The 20208-nt window shown below is 41.2% G+C and overlaps 1 protein-coding gene across 11 annotated transcripts in view; it reads right to left on the bottom strand.

Moving 5' to 3' along the window:
• Window positions 1–20208, bottom strand: part of PTPRC (protein tyrosine phosphatase receptor type C) — a 129643-nt gene that overhangs the window by 7856 nt on the left and 101579 nt on the right. For all 11 annotated transcript variants that reach the window (XM_070768726.1, XM_070768729.1, XM_070768733.1 and 8 more), the window contains 13 exons: window positions 19868–19902; window positions 16701–16810; window positions 16048–16138; window positions 15879–15955; window positions 13957–13993; window positions 13762–13859; window positions 12785–12910; window positions 9511–9668; window positions 8826–8961; window positions 6584–6733; window positions 3135–3225; window positions 1768–1901; window positions 222–356 (listed from right to left, as the gene is read on the bottom strand). In XM_070768726.1, the coding sequence (XP_070624827.1) occupies window positions 222–356; window positions 1768–1901; window positions 3135–3225; window positions 6584–6733; window positions 8826–8961; window positions 9511–9668; window positions 12785–12910; window positions 13762–13859; window positions 13957–13993; window positions 15879–15955; window positions 16048–16138; window positions 16701–16810; window positions 19868–19902 (1378 nt within the window). The remainder of the gene's footprint in view (window positions 1–221; window positions 357–1767; window positions 1902–3134; window positions 3226–6583; window positions 6734–8825; window positions 8962–9510; window positions 9669–12784; window positions 12911–13761; window positions 13860–13956; window positions 13994–15878; window positions 15956–16047; window positions 16139–16700; window positions 16811–19867; window positions 19903–20208) is intronic.

The following is a 20208-nucleotide window of genomic DNA, read 5'->3' as shown; positions in this document are numbered from 1 at the left end:
CGGGGGCTGCGGGAGGCAAACAGGAGGAATGGTCAGAACCCAGGTGAAAACTCTGGAGGCCAGCGTTTGGATGGAAAATGGGGAGAATGAACAAATGGAACCGTGTGACGGTGGATCAAAGGGACTGCGATACACAGATCCATCCAGTACGTGATCCAGGAAGGGAGGATCGGATTTTATGACAGAAACACCTGAAAGAAGAGATTCTCAAACGCACAAACCTTGTCTCCACTCTTCAGTTCCGTCAGCATAACGATCACCCTGACTTTTCTTTGGAAGACCATCTGCCAGAAGTCACCAATGGTCTCCTTCAGCGGTCCCTGAGCCGCAATCATCACTTCAGGTTTCCAGTAACTCTTTCAACAAAGAAAAAATTGAGACCCGGTTACTGCTGCTGGTGACGGAATAGTGGATTCTTAAAACAACCATCTGGAGAGACAGTCACTTAATTTGATGTTAGTGCTGTTACATAAAAATATTAAGACTCTTAGGTCCCATTCTGTGATGAACCATAATGCAAAAGAACATAATAAAGAAAGTGTGTGTATATATATATGTATGTATGTATACTTGAATCACTTTGCTGTACAGCAGAAATTAACACAACATTGTAAAGCAACTATACTTCAGTTTTTTAAAACAGTGGCAAACAGATTCTTAGGTCCAAAAAACAATGTGATGTCTCTATAGAAGATATTAGTTAATGATAATACTTGGCTACTAATGTAAAATCAAGTTTAGAAGATATTATTTTAGAAAACTAACAAATTTTTCCCTCCAAAAATACCATTTTTTCCTTTGAAAAGCTTAATGTGATTATTTTCTAAAAAAGCATAAGCATTTCAAAATTGTCTTCATCATGTCTCTAATTTATGTTTATATATTCTTCTGCTAGGAACCCCTGGTAGCTCAGCTGGTAAAGAATCTGCTGGCCTGCAGTGCAGGAGACTCCAAATCAATTCCTGGGTTGGGAAGATCCCCCGGAGAAGGGATAGGTTACCCACTCCAGGATTCTTGAGCTTCCTGGTAGCTCAGAATTAGCCTACAATGCAGGAAACCTACGTTCAATCTCTGGGTCAGGGAAGATCCCCTGGAGGAGGACACGGCAACCCACTCCAGTGTTCTTGCCTGGGGAATCCCCATGGACAGAGGAACCTGGCGGGCTACGTCCATGGGGTTGCAAAGAGACAGACACAACTGAGCGACTTAGCTCAGACAGCATTCTTCTGCTATCTTATAACTAATATTCTATGAATATGTATTTTAAGAAAATTGGGAAAAGAAAGAAACTCAGTGAATATGCAAGAAGTAGTTACTGAATTACGTAAAGTTCCTTGCTTGAATTCTCAGTATACTAAACAAAAAAATGGTATGTGACACAGACTCACTTAAATATTCAGAAAATCTGAATGAAAAGTTTTTAACTATACAAATAAGCAAACTTGGATCTGCTTGCAATATGGGTATCTGAGTATATGTAAACATTTTCAAGCATTTGTTTTTGCTGAATTTCATTATTTTTAAAATTATATTATAGTCATATTTGCCATAAATTGTAACTAATAGTATTGTTTTGTATCAACAATTAATGTCTAAGTATTGTAATAAGTTAAGATATAGTATTAAAAATGGAAACTTTCACATCAGTGAATACATAGATATGGTCAAGCTCATCCTTCTTTTATAAAATCACTTAGTGCATGGCCATAAGAACATACGCATATTTTTTAGAGGTGGACCTCGGGTTTGGGAATGGTGAGGACTTACCATGACAAAGGAGGCATTGATGTATCTGCTTATCTCCTCCAAGTCGCTGTCATCATCAGAGGACTCATCTGAGTCTTGCTCACTCTCCTTGCTCGTTTCCAGCTCATGTTTCAGTGCCACTCTGTTAAAGTCATCTGTGCAAAATAAAAATAAAATTTAAATTTGATTTAAAAAATAAATAAATCTTTGCTTGACTGTCATGTGGAAACTAGAAAGTCATTTAGAAGTGACAGATTGCATTAGGTATACTTATTGATCTACATGGAATGAGATGCTGTTCCATTCTCATTGATTAACAAATTATTTTTTTAAACTCTAATAGAAAAGCAATCGATCCCAAGAAAGTTCCAGGAAAAAACATAGGACATAACTCTATGTCATAATGTTCCATATGATTATTCAATATTTGATACATCTACTTTAGTTTTCCATGAAATAGCATCAATCTGATGGATAAAAGTTTTAAAAATACATCTGTAAGTTAATAAAATACATACCTTAGGTAAAACCTAATTTTTCAATTATATCTTATTAACAGTAAATTAGCAATCTTAATTAAATGAGTATCTCAAATAAATAATTATTTTATCGAGGAAAGTATTTAGTCCGTAATTTCTAGCTGTTACTCAATTTCTTAAATTTAGAATAACCTCATCAAAGGATCTGATTAGTTAAATCACCATCAATTCCATATTTTAAACTACATTCATAAGGACCACTTCAGAAATTAACTAGGTCAACCCTGCATTGATCCAATTTATAAGGTCGTCTATCTTGGGCTATATTTTCTCCATATTAGTTTTAGTGTATGAATATTTATTTAGCAACTGAATAAAATAATAGTTGTACAGGTACGGTGCTATCAATATACTTAAATAGAAAAGATGCATGTTTTGTCCTATTAAACGTGATGATCAAGAGTTTATAGTATATTTCCTGCCTACTTTTAACCTCCCTGAGGTAAGGATAGGATAAACAGAAAACATAAAGGGAACAAAAAGATGTAATTTTGCTACTTGGCAACTACCCTGGAGTAAATAACTGCAATAAACCAAAGATGAGAGAAAACCTGTAAAGAGAACCTGGCCTTTCCCCAGCGTAAAAGGTTACGTCTTTCTGAAAACTCATTTCTGAACTAATTGATAAAAAGAAAACACTGAATACCGTCCGTCCTCCAAATTCCATTGTGAATGTCTGGGGTTCAATTTGTTGCATTTGCTACAACTAAAATTTAAATAACCTATAACTATTCTCTGCTGTCAAGCAAATGTTGAAAAGTTGCTTCCCAAAGGCTTGTGTCTATGTCTCACATTAAACAAATTCAAAGAACTTCACTATGATACAAAAGATTAAAATAAACTGCATACATGGAATGATTTTAGAATTCCTGTTTTTACTCTTATTTTCTTCTTGGTTCCCAATATGCTGTGTCCTCCAGCTCCTATAAGAAGGAAGTCTCTGAAAGAAAGAAATAGAAAGGAAACACCTTTTAAAATGTAATGACTGGTTTAGTTTATTACTGCAGCATAAAATGTTCTCTAAAGAAAAGAATTTCATTAAGTTTTGTGAAATTTGCATACATTCCTGAAGGTCCCAATTTTTAAGTTTGTCCCTGATCTTTTTTTTTAAACTATTCAGGTCTTAAGTACTTTGACGTGGTGAATTTGAACATATACAATTATATAACAGAATATGTTTCCCAGTGAAGAGGTGCTAGATAGTAAAAAAGTATGGTTTGATCTTTTATAAGTTAAAAGCACTGTACAGATATTGGCCATTCTCCATATGGCAAAAACAATGTTAAATTATTTTAAATGACCCAAAGTCAATTCTCCTCCAGGATAAAGCGTGCACAGATGACTCGGCTCATGCTTTGCATAATCAACATTTCATTTCTTTAAGCACTCCAGACTCTTCCCCTCTCCCTCCTGGTAGCTAATCAGTTGGCAAAAACTGTCATATGTCCGGGTGAAGCTCTCAAATCCTTCTGCGTTTCTCTCCTCCTGCTCAGGACAATCACTTTCATTTCTCACTTGAAAACATCAACAGTCTCTTTGCTGGCCTCTTTACCTTCAATCTCACTTGCTCTAATCCTAGAACACAACACGGCACGTTCCTCTCAGGTTTCTGGCAGCTTCCCGTCCTTGTCAGGAAGGACCCAACATCTATCTGCACCACTCAGGAAGCCTCTCGGGAGGCGGCCCCGACCGTCTCTGCAGCCTCACCTCCTGCAGGGCCCTCTGCACTGCAGCCAAACCAACTCCTCCACCTGCGGATGGGGCCACGCTGTCCTTTAATTCTCAGGAGACTCACAGGTGTGTTTTCTGCCTGGACTACCCATGTCCTTTTGGTCACTCTGCTAACTTCTACTTGCCCTTTAGATAGCTGTTCAAAGGTCAGTTTCCACCGGAAGATCGCCCTGCCTGCAGCCTTTTCTTCCTAATAAATAACTTAAACAAATATCTTTCAAGTGGATGAACAGCCTAAACTGAGGGAGCTCAACATGCACAGTTGAGTACCATTATACACACAGTTACACACACTCAGTTATACAGTTATACACACTCAGTGGAAAAGCCCCTGATGCTGGGAAAGACTGAGGGCAGGAGATGAGTACCATTATACACACAGATAAACACACTCAGTGGGAAAGACCCTGATGCTGGGAAAGACTGAGGGCAGGAGATGAGTACCATTATACACACAGATATACACGCTCATTGGAAAAGACCCTGATGCTGGGAAAGACTGAAGGCAGAAGGAGAAGGGGACGACAGAGCATGAGATGGTTGGATGGCATCACCGACTAATGGACATGAGTTTGGGCAAGCTATGAGAGTTGGTAAAGGTCAGAGAAGCCTGGTGTGCTGCAGTCCACAGAGGTACAAAGAGCTGGACATGACTGAGAGACTGGACAACATCGATACAGATACGTGTGTGCACGCGCATATACGCATGTATAAATATTATGAACACGTTTAGAAAAACTATGGTGTCTTCTTCCAAAGTCAATACAGCACTTTGTTCCAAACCACACTCATGTCTTCACCTCCTATAATTTTCCTCCAGTCTTCAGCCATCCACAGTCTCCTCTCCACTTTTGTAGGTAGGTTTCATTCCAAAGATTGCATCACTTTAGAAGTTAAGATTTCCACCATACCTGCTATGGAAAGTTGCCTCCATCGTTCCTAGCCATTTATTCTAGCACCTCCAATTCAGTAATCTGCAATCCTATCAAAACCTTTAACATACTGCTTTTATGACTTTCTCATTGTACCGCATGTCTTCCTGTGGCTCATACGCTCTCTATTGACCACCCTAAATTATTCACCTGCAAGCACCCTCAGCCCCTTCACCTCCCAACTCTCGATTGGTCACTTTAAAATATCCTAGATGTGGTTAACCCAAGTGCACACAGCCTCTAACCTCAACGTTACTGCAGGAAACAAAAACAAAAAACCAACTGGCTGACTCTCTTGGAAAATCCATGACCATAAATTTCTAAAGATCCAACAGTAATTTCTGGCCACCCCACCCCCTTCACCTGGGAGACTGCTTTCCTTCTGTGATAGAACTATTTCAAATCATTTTTTCTTTCTTGAGCATGAACTCTTCTTTGCCACTCACTTCTGCCCCACCCCCAAACTCTCAACCAAGGATCTGACTTCATATGCTCTTAAGAAAGACGAGGCAATTAGACAGGAACTGCCTCAATGTCCCATCACTAATCCACCAGCCAGCCTCCATCTCTACCCTCATTTTCTGTCTCCCGTTCTGCTTAGCTGGAATAATTTCACCGTTTCTATCAGAGCTGTGGTTACCACCTGTGTGGATCACACTCACTAGCCACTTCCACATACAAATCACTTTGACTCTTGTGCTTAGAAGCACAGGCTCAATCATATTTGCTCAAAAAATCTACCCTTTCTTTTAGTGACTTTACATATGAATTTTTATTTCAAACAGTGTCTGTGTATATGGAGTATAGCAGAGTTGGTGAATTAAATGCAGTGGAAAGAGCAAGAATAAGAAAACACCCCTTATTGAAGACCAAGCTGGTAGTCTGCTGGTTTTTCCATCGTAGTACAGTCTTCAGGTTGGATCATGTTACTTGGTGACTATCCCAAGTCCTACCCCAGTCCCACTCTGATCCAAAACATTAAATGACTCTGCATCTGATTAAAAGCACGTTCCTGGTCTTGTTGTGATAACATCTGAATTGACCAGTTTGGTAGTTCACACAAAGGTTCGATAAACTGAAAAGTACAAGTGAAAGAGAAAGGTAACAAAACCTTTGTGAGGGCCGAACAACCTGGAGACAGCTACACCGACTCTCTGAAATCACAGTGAGCCACATCCCAGGGTAGTTTTAGAGTAATTGCCTAATAAATAGGTTAGGACACACGTATTTATCCTTCAGTTTCTGTCTACCGGCTCCAGCCAGTTCCCGTTCCTAAGTCGTCATAAACTCTTATAATTATTTCCTTTACAAACCAAAACCAGATGCAGTTGTTAAAGGTGAGATGTTACGCTGCCTTTGGCGGGCCAATTTTGTGGCTCTATACTATTATTTTGAAACTTTATTTTACACCAGGTTAACGAGGAATGGTTAACATGTTGGCCACAGAGTCAGATTTCTAGATTTAAACAAGTTTCCTACATAATAGTTTTGTGCTTTCAGGCATTTCTCTTAAACTCTCCGTGTCTTAGTTCCCTCATCGGTGCTCCATTTTATGGCAAAGCCCAAATACAAGAGCTAGCCCATGTGCACAGGACAGCCTGGGAAGCAGACAGAGGCTCAGGTGGCTGCTGTTACCTGGAACTCAGCCTCCAGTGGGGAGGGCTCACTGGGCGGGTCTCTTTTCTTCATGTTAGACAGGTACGGGTGTAGCTCAGACAGGCTCACTTCTGTCTCTCCAAACTGATTGTACTCCACCAAGGCCTGGTGAATCAAGATGTACTGTGCCTGCCATTTCAAGGAAGGACAGAGACAGTTAATTTATCATTTACAGTCCTATGAATCACATTTAAATAAAGTACACATCCCCCACATTTGGTTCATCTGGAGACAATGTATGGAGGAGAACGCTGGTATCTGCCACAATTTACAGTCCTATGAATCACATTTAAATAAAGTACACATCCCCCACATTTGGTTCACCTGGAGACAATGTATGGAGGAGAACGCTGGTATCTGCCACAATTTACAGTCCTATGAATCACATTTAAATAAAGTACACATCCGCCACATTTGGTTCACCTGGAGACAATGTATGGAGGAGAACGCTGGTATCTGCCACATTTAAATAATCTGGAAGTTGGCACTCATAGTTCTCCGGGAAATGAGTAAATCCCATCTCGGATTATTTTGCCAGGAAAAATAAAATAGCTTCACAAATAGATTAGGCATCTTATAGCTTCTATTTTATTCCTAGCAGTTAAAAAACACTATCTGTTACTTCCTCCCGGACTAATGTTGAGTTAGTAAGTTAAATTACTAAGATATAAAACTATAAAGTTCCACACTGTATCTGAGAGGGTAAAAAAGCAAGTTGATGTTCCATAGAACACATTTTTAAAAAGTTTTCTAGCACTTTTTAAAATAGAGATTATACAAAAGAATCTGCCTGATTTGTGGGAGACCCAGGTTCAATCCCTAGGTTGGGTAGATCCTGCAGAGAAGGGAATGGCTACCCACTCGAGTATTCTTGTGGCTTCCCTGGTGGCTTAGACGGTAAAGAATCTGTCTGCAATGCAGGAGACCCAGGTTCAATCACCGAGTTAGGAAGATCCCCTGGAGAAAGGAATGGCAACCCACTCCAGTATTCTTGCCCAGAGAATCCCATGGACAGCGGAGCCTGACAGGCTACAGTCCATGGGGTCACAAAAAGCTGGACACGACTGAGCAACTAACACACATACGAGAAAGCATAAAATACCAAACCCAGATTTAACTATTCTTAAACTTTTATCATATTTGAATTTACTGTTTTTAAACAAATGACATATTTCAAGATTCTTTAACACCACCTCTAGTTTGACTGTATCCTTCCATTCTATGTTATTTTTCCACAGGAAATAGTTCCTTTTTTTCTGGTGGACGATCCATGTTAAGACCCCTACGATAACACGTATGTATTTATAAACACCGTATTCCTGTGTCCTTTCTTAACAGCTGCATACATTGTGCTGTACATGTTTCATCTGGGAACTGTATCTGCTCACTGCTCTCACCTGAGCACCTGCCCACACTGAGAGCTACAGACCGGTTAACCTGCCAACTGCAGCGGAACACGGTGCCCAGAGTCCACCCACCCACGTTCTGCTGGCCTATTCCCGTGATGCTATGCATTCAAAGGTTTCCGTTTTTTGTTATCCCAGCAATGTCGGATCCAGTGAGCACTCGTGAATGTGTGTGTAGTCGTGCAGATTTGGAGATGCTTCTCTCGGGTACATACAGTGCATGGGATTTCTGGGTCAAGTGCAGACAGTCTCATAACAATGTTTATCGATTACAATTACTGACTATGTCTATGTTCGGGGATTTGTGTAAGTGTTTTACTTGGATGCCCTTTTGTGTCTTACCTCTAAGGTAAATACTCTTATCATCTCCATTTGGATGACTTCACTCAAGCACAAGAACTTTAAAAACTGGTAGAAGAGTGCATGGTATTGAGAATAACTACCACTATTTGAAACTCCTAAATCTAGTTGCAAAAACTAGACTCTTAACCACTGTACTGTACTATTAGGTCTTCCTAGTTTTAATTTTATGAAATGCTGACAAACTTGGTTTTGGCATTTTTAATTGTTCCCCAACCTCGTATGTGTAAATGGTATTTCATTATTTTTTAACATATACTTTATAGTCATCCTTATTCCACAAGTGCTCTCAGCCACCAATGCAAAATGCGTCTAACTGTGATCGGTGCTTTAGTTTTTAGGAAACGGAAAGAAGCTGTTTGAGAACAATTTGGATTTCCTTTAAGGTTACTACTCCCACCATGAAAAAAGGTTTAAGCCGGGAGCTGAAAGTGAGGACCGTGCCTGGAACATACCTCCACCTGCACCATCAGGCACCTCTGTCGCCGGAGCTTGACGACGTAGCCGTAGACGTCCACCTTGTTCTCTGCCTCCAGGCCTTCCAGCATGGCGTCGATGCCGATGTAGGTGCCTGTGCGCCCAACGCCAGCACTGGCAAAGCACACGAAGGCAGGATGATGCACAGAAAGGCCCAGAGCGCCGCCCACCTCCCTGCCCACCCCACCCCCAGGCTGATCCAGAGCCCCCCTTAGAGTGTCCTGAGCCACAGGGCAAATTCCCCGCCTATCTATTTGGCATATGGTAATGTAAGTTTCCACGTTACTCTTTCCTTATATCTCTCCCTCTCCTCCCCCTCCCCATGTCCATGAGTCTATTCTCTCTGTCTGTTTCTCCACTGTTGCCCTGTAAATAAATCCTCAGTACCACTTTTCTAGATTCCATATATATATGTGTTAGAATACGGTATTTGTGTTGAGGTTTGACAGAAAACAGCAAAATTCTGTAAATCAATCATCCTTCAATAAAAAAATGAATTAAAAAAAAACCACAAAGCCCAGAAGGGTTAAGCAGGGGAAACACTGCAACTTTCTTCTCACTGACTTTCTGGAAGCAACAGGTGCCGAAGGGGAGGGTGGCCCCGACAGCCGCACGGGCGCGGGTGTGAAAGCCCGGGTGCTGCTGGGGGCGGTCTTCACGCACCTGCAATGCACCACGATGGGGCCGCTGAAGAAGTTGCTGAAAGCGTTTACCCTCCTGCGCAGCTTGAGCAGCAGGTGAGGGTCTTCGGGGACCCCGTGGTCCGGCCAGCTGGTGAACTGAATGTGAGTTACTGCTCTTCCACTTGCCTTTTCTTTTCTCTAGTCAGGAGATAATATGTCTTTTAGTTGATACATATTTTTTAAACTATGGAAAGTAAATAGGTGGAAGGGAGGGCCACCACAAAACACTTCTCATGCAAGTTTTTTTTTTTTTTTCATTAATGATTGCATTTTCCTCTCCAATGAATAACTAGGAATTGAGACATCATGCAGGGATGGCATGCACTAACCGGTAAGCAATACTTACCAGGAAGGTAAGTAACGTATGACCAGTGTGGCTGAAACTGCTAGGAACTTTCATGCTGCCAAGCCAGAAACAAACAGGAAAAACACAAGAACACTACACAAAACCGGGGGCTGGTGGATGGGACTGAAAAGAAATAAAGTAAAAGCTACTCTCACAATGGTTTGAAATACTTCTTCTTGGGTAGGCAGACAGGACTATCATCATAGGAAGAAAGTCTGATTAATTATTTGACTAATGCTGCGTTTCTCATATTAGAAACGTCAGTTCAGACAGTAGAGAGAGAACTGGGGAAAGTCAGCTCCAGGTTACAGCTCGTGTTCGTCCCCATTTCAAGGCAAGCATTAGAAGACACATAAATTCATAATCTCTAACCAAGTATGGAGAGGAACTACCAGCTTGGTGGGTGGTCATTTTCAGATCAGAAGTAACCGAGCTAATGAAGAAGAGTAAGGTCAGACTAATCAACGTAACCAGATTGGCGTCGGCCTCTACACATCACCCCAGTCTATGACTGGTCCTGCCTGGCTCCAGTGTATCGTATATTCAGCCATGAACCACTGGTTTCACAGCCCTCCAAGGTCATAGTTGTTAGTTGTTCAGTTCAGTCAGTTCAGTCGCTCAGTCATGTCCAACTCTTTGCAACCCCATGAATCACAGCACGCCAGGCCTCCCAGTCCATCACCAACTCCCAGAGTTCACTCAAACTCATGGCTATCACGTTGGTGATGCCATCCAGCCATCTCATCCTCTGTCGTCCCCTTCTCCTCTTGCCCCCAATCCCTCCCAGCATCAGGTCTTTTCCAATGAGTCAACTCTTCGCATGAGGTGGCCAAAGTATTGGAGTTTCTGCTTCAGCATCAGTCCTTCCAATGAACACCCAGGACTGATCTCCTTTAAAATGGACTGGTTGGATCTCCTTGCAGTCCAAGGGACTCTCAAGAGTCTTCTCCAACATCACAGCTCAAAAGCATCAATTCTTTGGAGCTCAGCTTTCTTCACAGTCCAACACTCACATCCATACATGACCACAGGAAAAACCATAACCTTGACTAGACGGACCTTTGTTGGCAAAGTAATGTCTCTACTTTTTAATATGCTGTCTAGGTTGGTCATAACTTTCCTCCCAAGGAGTAAGCATCTTTTAATTTCATGGCTGCAATAACCATCTGTTTGGAGCCAAAAAAAATAAAGTCTGACACTGTTTCCACTGTTTCCCCATCTATTTGCCATGAAGTGATGGGACCTGATGCCATGATCTTCATTTTCTGAATGTTGAGCTTTAAGCCAACTTTTTCACTCTCCTCTTTCACTTTCACCAAGAGGCTTTTGAGTTCCTCTTCACTTTCTGCCATAAGGGTGGTGTCATCTGCATATCTGAGGTTATTGATATTTCTCCCGGCAATCTTGATTCCAGCTTGTGCTTCTTCCAGCCCAGTGTTTCTCATGATGTACTATGCACAGAAGTTAAATAAGCAGGGTGACAATATACAGCCTTGACATACTCCTTTTCCTATTTGGAACCAGTCCGTTGTTCCATGTCCAGTTCTAACTGTTGCTTCCTGACTTGCATATAGGTTTCTCGAGAGGAAGGTCAGGTGGTCTAGTATTCCCATCTCTTGAAGAATTTTCCACCGTTGATTGTGATCCACACAGTCAAAGGCTTTGGCATAGTCAATAAAGCAGCAATAGAGGTTTTTCTGGAACTCTCTTGCTTTTTCGATGATCCAGCAGATGGTGGCAATTTGACCTCAGGTTCCTCTGCCTTTTCTAACACCAGCTTGCACATCTGGAGGTTCATGGCTCACGTACTGCTGAAGCCTGGCTTGGAGGATTTTGAGCATTACCTTCCTAGTTGTTAGTGATGCCGTAAGAGTTTAGAAGGCCACAGGAGAAACAGCCAACTGGTATATTTTTTTCCCCTGCACAAAATGTATCTGGATCATATGGAAATACAATTCAGATTACTGAGAAAACTTCCAATAAATGGAATTGAGAGAAACTATCAAACTTATCTATGTGTGTATGTGTGTGTGTTAGTCACTCAGTCGTGTCTGACTCTTTGCGACCCCATGGACGGCAGCCTGCCAGGCTCCTCTGTCCATGGCATTTTCCAGGCAAGAATACTGGAGTGGGTTGCCATTCCCTTCTCCAGGGGACCTTCCCAACCCAGGGATTGAATCTCAGTATAAGGACCTCCATTTTTAGTACCTTTATTAAGATATTTTCAAATTCCTTTAAAGAGTAAAAGTTTTAACTATATTCACAGAGTTGTGAAGTCATTACCACTAATTATAGGGTATTTTCATGACCCTCCAAAAAACCCCGTACAGATTAGCAGTCAGCTTTATTCTTGCCTCACCCACCTCAGTACGAAACAATCACTAACCAACCTTCTGTCTCTGTAAGGGTGACTATTCTAGACTTTTCATATGAGCAGAATCATATAATAATATATGGGAAGACCACCATTTTAACAGGCCACACTGACAATTTTTTTTTCTGACCTAAACATTTTCTCTCTCCTACAGAGTTAGAACTTTAGACTTCTTACGGTGGTCTCTATGCCATTGTATAAATATTCTTTCCATAATGGTAATAAACCTACTGAGACTAAGGACCATTTTTATCACTCATTCAATAATTCAGTCATTCATTTAACACAATTAATGAGCTCTTTCTACTTCAAGGGTCACAATGTTATAAATACTTTGAATGCGAAGTGGACAAAGATCATCTTCACTGTGACTTACTTGACCTTGGTGGCTTACTGTTTTAAGCAACTCTTCCCCCACATAGTACATTAAAAATAAAATTTCCAGGTGTATTTCAATGTCTCACATTGACTATTCCATAGTCACATTTTAGACTAACAGTATGAAAATTAAAATTCTATCAAAACCAAACTCACGTTTCCAACAGTCAGCTTCTGAATGATGTAATCTGGGCATCTTTTGTGCTCGTTGATCTCCACAATCACATCTCCATAAACCCGGCTGCCCTCGTCCATTGACGGCCAGTACTCTGCACACTTGTTCTATGTTTAAAAAACCATCAAGCATTTAAGTTTTTAAATTAAATGAATTTGTTCATTAAACACTCTTTGTAAAACAAAACAAACAAGAAATGTGTTCCTTGAATGTCTCAAAACATGTTTCTATTCCATTTCACTGGGATGCTTGAAAAGTATTCCATTTCCCAAGAAGTGCCCAGAAGGATTTCCTTCATTCTACCCAGCAGATGATCTTCCCAGGCTTAGCTGCATATCAAATGGGGACGTGCTTGGTGGTGAGCAAGAAATTACGTGGTTGCATGTGGTTAATTTCAGGCTGGGGCATGCGGAGGTTTTCAGGCTTCCTAGAGTCACGTTACATAAATTACCATCTATCTGCCCAAAGTCAGCATGAAGGTCAATGTGTTTCAAGTAGTCACAAGTACTTGTGAAACCAGCTCACAGAAGTGTACTGAACTTAAAATAAGACTGTAACAAAATAGGAATCCCATAGGAGTCCAGCAATTAAGCAGAAACATTTAAATTTTATTCTTAAATACGTAGGTTTGTATGCTCAGTTGTGAAGTCGTGCCCAACTCTTTTGTGACGCCATGGGCTGCAATCCGCCAGGCTCCTCTGTCCATGGAATTTTCCAGGCAAGAATACTGGAGTGGGTCGCCATTTCCTTCTCCAGGGACATATATTTATATATGTACATATTTTATCCTTCTATAGGTATGAAAATTTAAATCAAATGTTCAAAGAGAACTGTCTGTTTTGTCATCAAGCACATATGGATGTGACTTTTTGAAATGCATCCAGCCTCTCTCTTCCTAACATCCATCCTCCACCTTTGAGTCCTAGACCTTCACCCTGAGAGCCTTCTGGGTTCCTACCTTGTTCCCTTCCTCACATCGAGTGACCATGACAATAACCGTGGCTTTCTGCTCCCAGATCATCCTCCAGAAATCATCAACAGTCTCATCCCTGGGACCTAGGGGTCAAACAAATAAAAACTGGTAAGAAATATCCTTTTTAAAGTGCTAAAAAGCAATTTTTCAGAAAGAATATCCGACTACCAGAGCAATTACCTTGTGCTGCGATGTACTTCCTGGGCTCTTTGAAACCCTGTCCAGGACAGACAAGAAGAAATGTCATTTACCGAACGCTCAATTACTCATTTACATGAGAAAGTGTGAAGTGAGGAAGTTACTTCAAATCGGTCATTTCTTGGGTGTGTGTCTTCCTGAGCAGTTTCAAATTATAAGGATGAGTTTATTAACTCATGATCAGTCATTTAACTGTGCCAAATATATTAACATTTACAAACAATATCCATGACTTCATGTGTCTTTGTGATATACTCTAAACAAAGCTGAAAAGTATGTAGGTTTTAGCTCCATCTGGGACGGTGCAGAAATTTATAAGAGTAATCAGGCATTCCTACATTTTATATCCTCTCAAGCTTTAAAGCACTATCTGCCACAATTTAATCCTCCTCACCAGCCATAGCGGAGAAGGCAATGGCACCCCACTCCAGTCCTCTTGCCTGGAAAATCCCATGGACAGAGGAGCCTGGAAGGCTGCAGTCCGTGGGGTCGCTGAGGGTCGGACACGACTGAGCGACTTCACTTTCGCTTTCACTACCAGCCATAGAGTAACTTTGGGGATTTTTACTCAATTTCTTTCAATAACTCATCCTGAGATTAGCCTCAAACTTCTACCTTTTATCTAGTGCTGGGATATACCACTGATGGCCTAGTATCAGCCACATCATGTGTTATCTATAGACGTGTGGCCATGGGCTTCAGAGCTGAGTAGCTGTGATAGAGGTGGTGTATCCTGTAAACCCCCCAAAGTTGCTACCTGGCCCCTTACAGAGCAGCCTGCCAATCTCTGCTTTCATAGAGTGACATTTTTTGTATCCGAGATATATACTTTAGGTAAATTAAACATCATACAAAACAGTGTGAATACCATGGTAACATTTTTGGATAAGTGGGGGTAACAAATATTGCTGTTTTCTGGTTTATGTATAAAGAAACTCTCAGTGGATAAAGAGGAACCATGATGTGATGGTTTAGTCACTAAGTCATGTCGTGACCCCACAGACTGTAGCCCGCCAGGCTCCTCTGTCCATGGGATTCTCCAGGCAAGAATACTGGAGTGGGTGGCCATTCCCTTCTCCAGAGGATCTTTCCAACCAGGGATAAATCCCAGGTCTCCTCTGTTGCAGGCAGATTCAAGAATAATCTATGATAAAAACTAAAGTTTAGTATTAACATATATACATTACTATATATAAAACAGATAACCAATAAGGTCATGCTATATATTCTGTAATAGTTTCTCTATATTTTCATACTGCTTATTTTTTTTAATTTTGTGTGATGCATTACTTCATTAGCAATGGTAAAATAAATTATAATTTCATAATATTTTGGATAAATTAACCATGTACAATATCCTCAGACATTTACTAACTGAACAAGGGCAAAGTAACAAATTAACCAGTGCCTTCCAGTCCTCACGCCTATGCTGAGGTGCAAAGGCAGGGCTCTTATGAAAAATACACATATAGATAATTTAGGTAATACACAACACAGGACAGGCACCAGAGTATTTTAATTCTCATTATCATTTTTTGGGAGACAAAAATCCTGTATTACCTAGCAGTGATAGTAAATAATAAATAACTATCCTTGCAAATATTAGTGATGTTGTTGTTTATACCAGTGACATTGATGGGCTTCCTTCAAGTGATTTTAAATAATATTTCTAAAAACTTGCCATGAGTGGACATATGTATATGTATAACTGACTCACTTTGCTGTAGCCCTGAAACTAACACAGCATTGTTAATCAACTACAATGCAATAAACTCTTTAAAAACATAAAAATTGCCATGACAAAGATGGAGCTGAATAGAATGTATAGACACAAGAAAAATGAAAATGGTCAGTGACAGAATGGTGAAGCTGTAAAACCTGGCCATGAGGCATTTTTTACTCACATCAATATAGCTGGCATTTATATAGTTTGATCCTGCATCTCCGTTTATGTCAGAGAGTTCAACACGGTTGTAGTCATCTGCTCAATGCAAAGAAATATTAAGTAAGTGAAACAATGAATAATCAAGTAGCCTAAATGTATGGGAATCCAATTCTCAATGAACAACTTACAAGGAAGGATATCAACATAGCGATTTTTGTTCTGGTTAAAGGATTTTCGAGCATCCTTGATGGAAAACTTGCTGAATACCCGTGGAATGCTCTGAAAGACACAAAGATCCTTTGGGTCAGAGCAGATTGTAGAAAAACCACTTCCCCTCACCACTTATCATTCTGAACAAGTGGGACATCGTGGTGCGTGTTTCCTTTACCCTGTTGAACAAGCTGCATATGGTAATTGAAATGAACGTTGTTAGGAATTATGCAAAAAGTCCTCTTTAAGAAAATGAATGATGGACTACTTGGAGAATAAATCCCATGAGAGCAAATTTAGCAGTAATTGCTCTGCCACTTTCAAATTCATTGAAAAACACACCTGGCTAATTATCTAGAGCACAAGGACACATCAGCCAAATGTGTTTCTGGACATGAGTTTGTAACTAGTACTCATTCACTGAAGCAGCATTATCTTGAAATGTTCACTAGTGTTACGACTATGAATCTCGCTGCTGGTCTGCAAATACCCGGTAATAATAGCTGCTTTGACTCCGCTGCACTATTATGTGGGATAAACTATCAAGGCCAACAGCTACACAACACATTTAAGACGGATCATGTTGGTGACGAAGAGAACTTTCTCGTCCTATGGCAAGAGGAGCACCCACCTGAAATTCAGCCAGGAAGAGCCTCCCCTCGTCAGCCATCTTCCGCTTGTAAGTCTCCAGCAAAACATCTGCATGAATGGGCTCCACGTTCATCAGCTGCTTCTCATCATCTTTAAACACATTAAAGGTTCACGGCTAGTATCATCTCTCTCTTTCCCACGTTCATACACATTTCATCAGAAGCAAATCTTGGGTTAGGCCCTGAGCGTTTTTTCCTTCTCACACACAGTCCACCTGGAACATCTCACTCACATACAGAGATTGACCTGTAAACCTATGACATCTAAATTTAAGGCTCTAATACTCTTCTGGTCTTTTATGGATTAATATTTCCCACTGACTCTCAGGTCTTCCATCCAGTTATTCCAGAAGGACCCCAAACTCAAGATGTTCAAAGTCATCTCCCCTTTATTCTAGCATCTCAAACCTCAGCAAACAGGACCACCATTCCCAAAGTCAGCTAACAAGCAAACTTCCAAGTGACCCACGGTTTCTCCCTCTGTCCTTACATCCAACAGGTCACCATGTACCTCCCCTTCTGCCCACGACCATGGGATCCCTCCTCATGGGACCCCTCATCCACATGATGACCCCTCTCCCTGCCTCCAGTCTGTACCCACCCTGACTGACTTTTTAAACTCCACAAATTCATCTTCTGATCCACAAATATGAGCGTGCAACTCCGCTTGCTGACCAAAAAAGCTCACACTACTGTTTGTGCTTCACAGTCTACAGGTTAAAGTTTCGATGTTTAATGTGATACACCAGCACTTTTTGTAATTTCACATGACTCATCTCAACCACAGTTTCCTATACTCTTGTTCTATATCTTAGGCACGAATATTCGCCAAGTACATCACAGAGGTTCTCCCCACGCCTCCATTCACACTGTTCTCTCTGCAGAGAATGCCCCTCCTCACTGTCTATCTGCACTAACAGATTTCAGACCAAGTATCACCACTATAAGGAGATCTAGGGCTACATTTCTTTGTTCCATTATATGCATTTCCAGTGGTCATGTATGGATGTCAGAGTTGGACTGTGAAGAAAGCTGAGCACCAAAGATTTGATGCTTTTGAACTGTGGTGTTGGAAAAGACTCTTGAGAGTTCCTTGGACTGCAAGGAGATCCAACCAGTGCATTCTAAAGGAGATCAGCCCTGGGATTTCCTTGGAAGGAATGATGCTAAAGCTGAAACTCCAGTACTTTGGCCACCTCATGCGAAGAGTTGACTCATTGGAAAAGACTCTGCTGCTGGGAGGGATTGGGGGCAGGAGGAGAAGGGGACGACAGAGGATGAGATGGCTGGATGGCATCACTGACTCGATGGACGTGAGTCTGAGTAAACTCCAGGAGTTGGTGATGGACACGGAGGCCTGGCGTGCTGCGATTCATGGGGTTGCAAAGAGTCGGACATGACTGAGACTGAACTGAACTGAACTATACTTTCCTATATTGTATTTTTAAATTTTATCTATTTTAAGTTATTATGAAATATTGTAAATGTATAAATAAGAGACTTTGATGACTACCCTGATACCCGGGACTCATCTTAATGTGATAATCTCTATACTTGACTGTAAACAGACTGCGTTCATTTTTTATGCCACCAGAGTATGAAACTCATTATATACCAGAGTTGCGAAGTAACTTACTAAAGAACAAAATATATTAAAGAGCTATAACTGCATATGGACACTGACAAACAACAGTTTCAGAATCTTAAGAGAATATAAGCTGCCACACGTGTTGAAAGTTATGCTCCTGCTCCTATCCGTGTACATCCAGCAGCATCTCTTTCAGTATCCATGTCAATGTCCCCTATTTATTAGATGAAAAAAAATGTTCACTAGGGTTACATTTAGCTTTTTGACTGTGGAAATCTTCTATCCAGTCACAACTATCAAACGGTCCAGGCACACTTGTTCCTTTGGGTGGTTAGAGCTCCCCGGCATTCATTCGTTCTGACCTAGGGCCACCTTGGAGGTTTTATGGGATTTGGGTAAGTTCTAACCACTCCAAGGGGCAATCTGTGGCAACTCTGAGATAAATGCTCCTTGACCCTTTCCAAGACAAGTTAAAACCAAAGAGAGGAGTGCTGAAATGTTTCCGATCTTGAGTATGCAAAACCAAATCATTTTCTTTATTAAAGACACAGTTTCAACTTCTTGAACCCCATCCCCATTTTACTGGATCAAAAAACACATTTTTAAAGAGAATTGAAAAAAGTACAGTAAAAGTTGAAAAAAAAGGAGAGAGAGAAAAGATGAAATATGCTTTCATTTCCAAAGTCAGGGTGCAATCTTTTGTCATGCCTGTCAATGTGCCTTTAGTGGGAACAGCCCCTGGCCCACCCTTGCAGGGACGTGGACACTTGCCACCTCCCTGCCCGTGTGACCTTCCATCTGCTCTTCAGTCACTCTCCTTTGTTGGTCTAATGATTCCCCACCACCTTAGAAGACCCAGCTTCTTGCCTTCTGCGTAGACAGCTTGCTATCTTCCGTCTTTCTACAGCATCACATGTACCCCACCCACGGCACCTAAAACTCTGTCACAGTCGTCTGCGTCTGTCTTCCTCTCAGTTCAATTCAATTCAGTCGCTCAGTCGTGTCAGACTCTTTGCGACCCCATGAATCGCAGCACACCAGGCCTCCCTGTCCATCACCAACTCCCGGAGTTCACTCAGACTCACGTCCATCGAGTCAGTGATGCCATCCAGCCATCTCATCCTCTGTCGTCCCCTTCTCCTCCTGCCCCCAATCCCTCCCAGCATCAGGGTCTTTTCCAATGAGTCAACTCTTCACATGAGGTGGCCAAAGTACTGGAGTTTCAGCTTTAGCATCAGTCCTTCCAAAGAAATCCCAGGGCTGATCTCCTTCAGAATGGACTGGTTGGATCTCCTTGCAGTCCAAGGGACTCTCAAGAGTCTTCTCCAACACCACAGCTCAAAAGCATCTAGACCCTAAAATTTTAAATGCAGAGTCTGTGACCTGTGACTGCCATAGTTTCAGGCACACTCTGAGAAGGTACAGATCCTTGCTGGTTAAATAAACACATCAATGAATTTAAATTTTATCACAGAGGAAGTCCAGGTTAGATTTAAAAAATGTTGAATTATTATATAAAACAAGGGAGATATTTGCCAGTTAAAAAAATGGCACACTTACCCCTTTCAACGAGTTCCTGCTGCTCATCTAAATTGCTGTAAAGATAAGAAATGTAAGTTTGCATACTCTTAAGAAACAGAATTCAGTTGGCAAGTGCTTTTAATGAATGTCTTGAGGGAAGGAGGAAGTAGAGATGGGGAGGATGAAAGGGAAGAGGGGAGGGGGTAAGAAGGCATAAAGGGGAGGTAAGGGGAAGAAAGGTGGGGAGGGGAACCAACCATGGGAGGTTGGTCAGTCTCAGAGAAGTGACCGCATTTTTTAAATTTGGAACTTCTTGATTTTCATAAAGTGTAGTTGTTCCTGGCCAGAGGAATGTATATACTTCCCGATATATTTCTCTC

Source organism: Bos indicus, chromosome 16 (assembly GCF_029378745.1).
Source record: "Bos indicus isolate NIAB-ARS_2022 breed Sahiwal x Tharparkar chromosome 16, NIAB-ARS_B.indTharparkar_mat_pri_1.0, whole genome shotgun sequence".
Classification (NCBI taxonomy): Eukaryota; Metazoa; Chordata; class Mammalia; order Artiodactyla; family Bovidae; genus Bos; species Bos indicus.
Note: the sequence above shows the minus strand (reverse complement) of the source record. Positions and strands in the feature narration are given on the sequence as shown.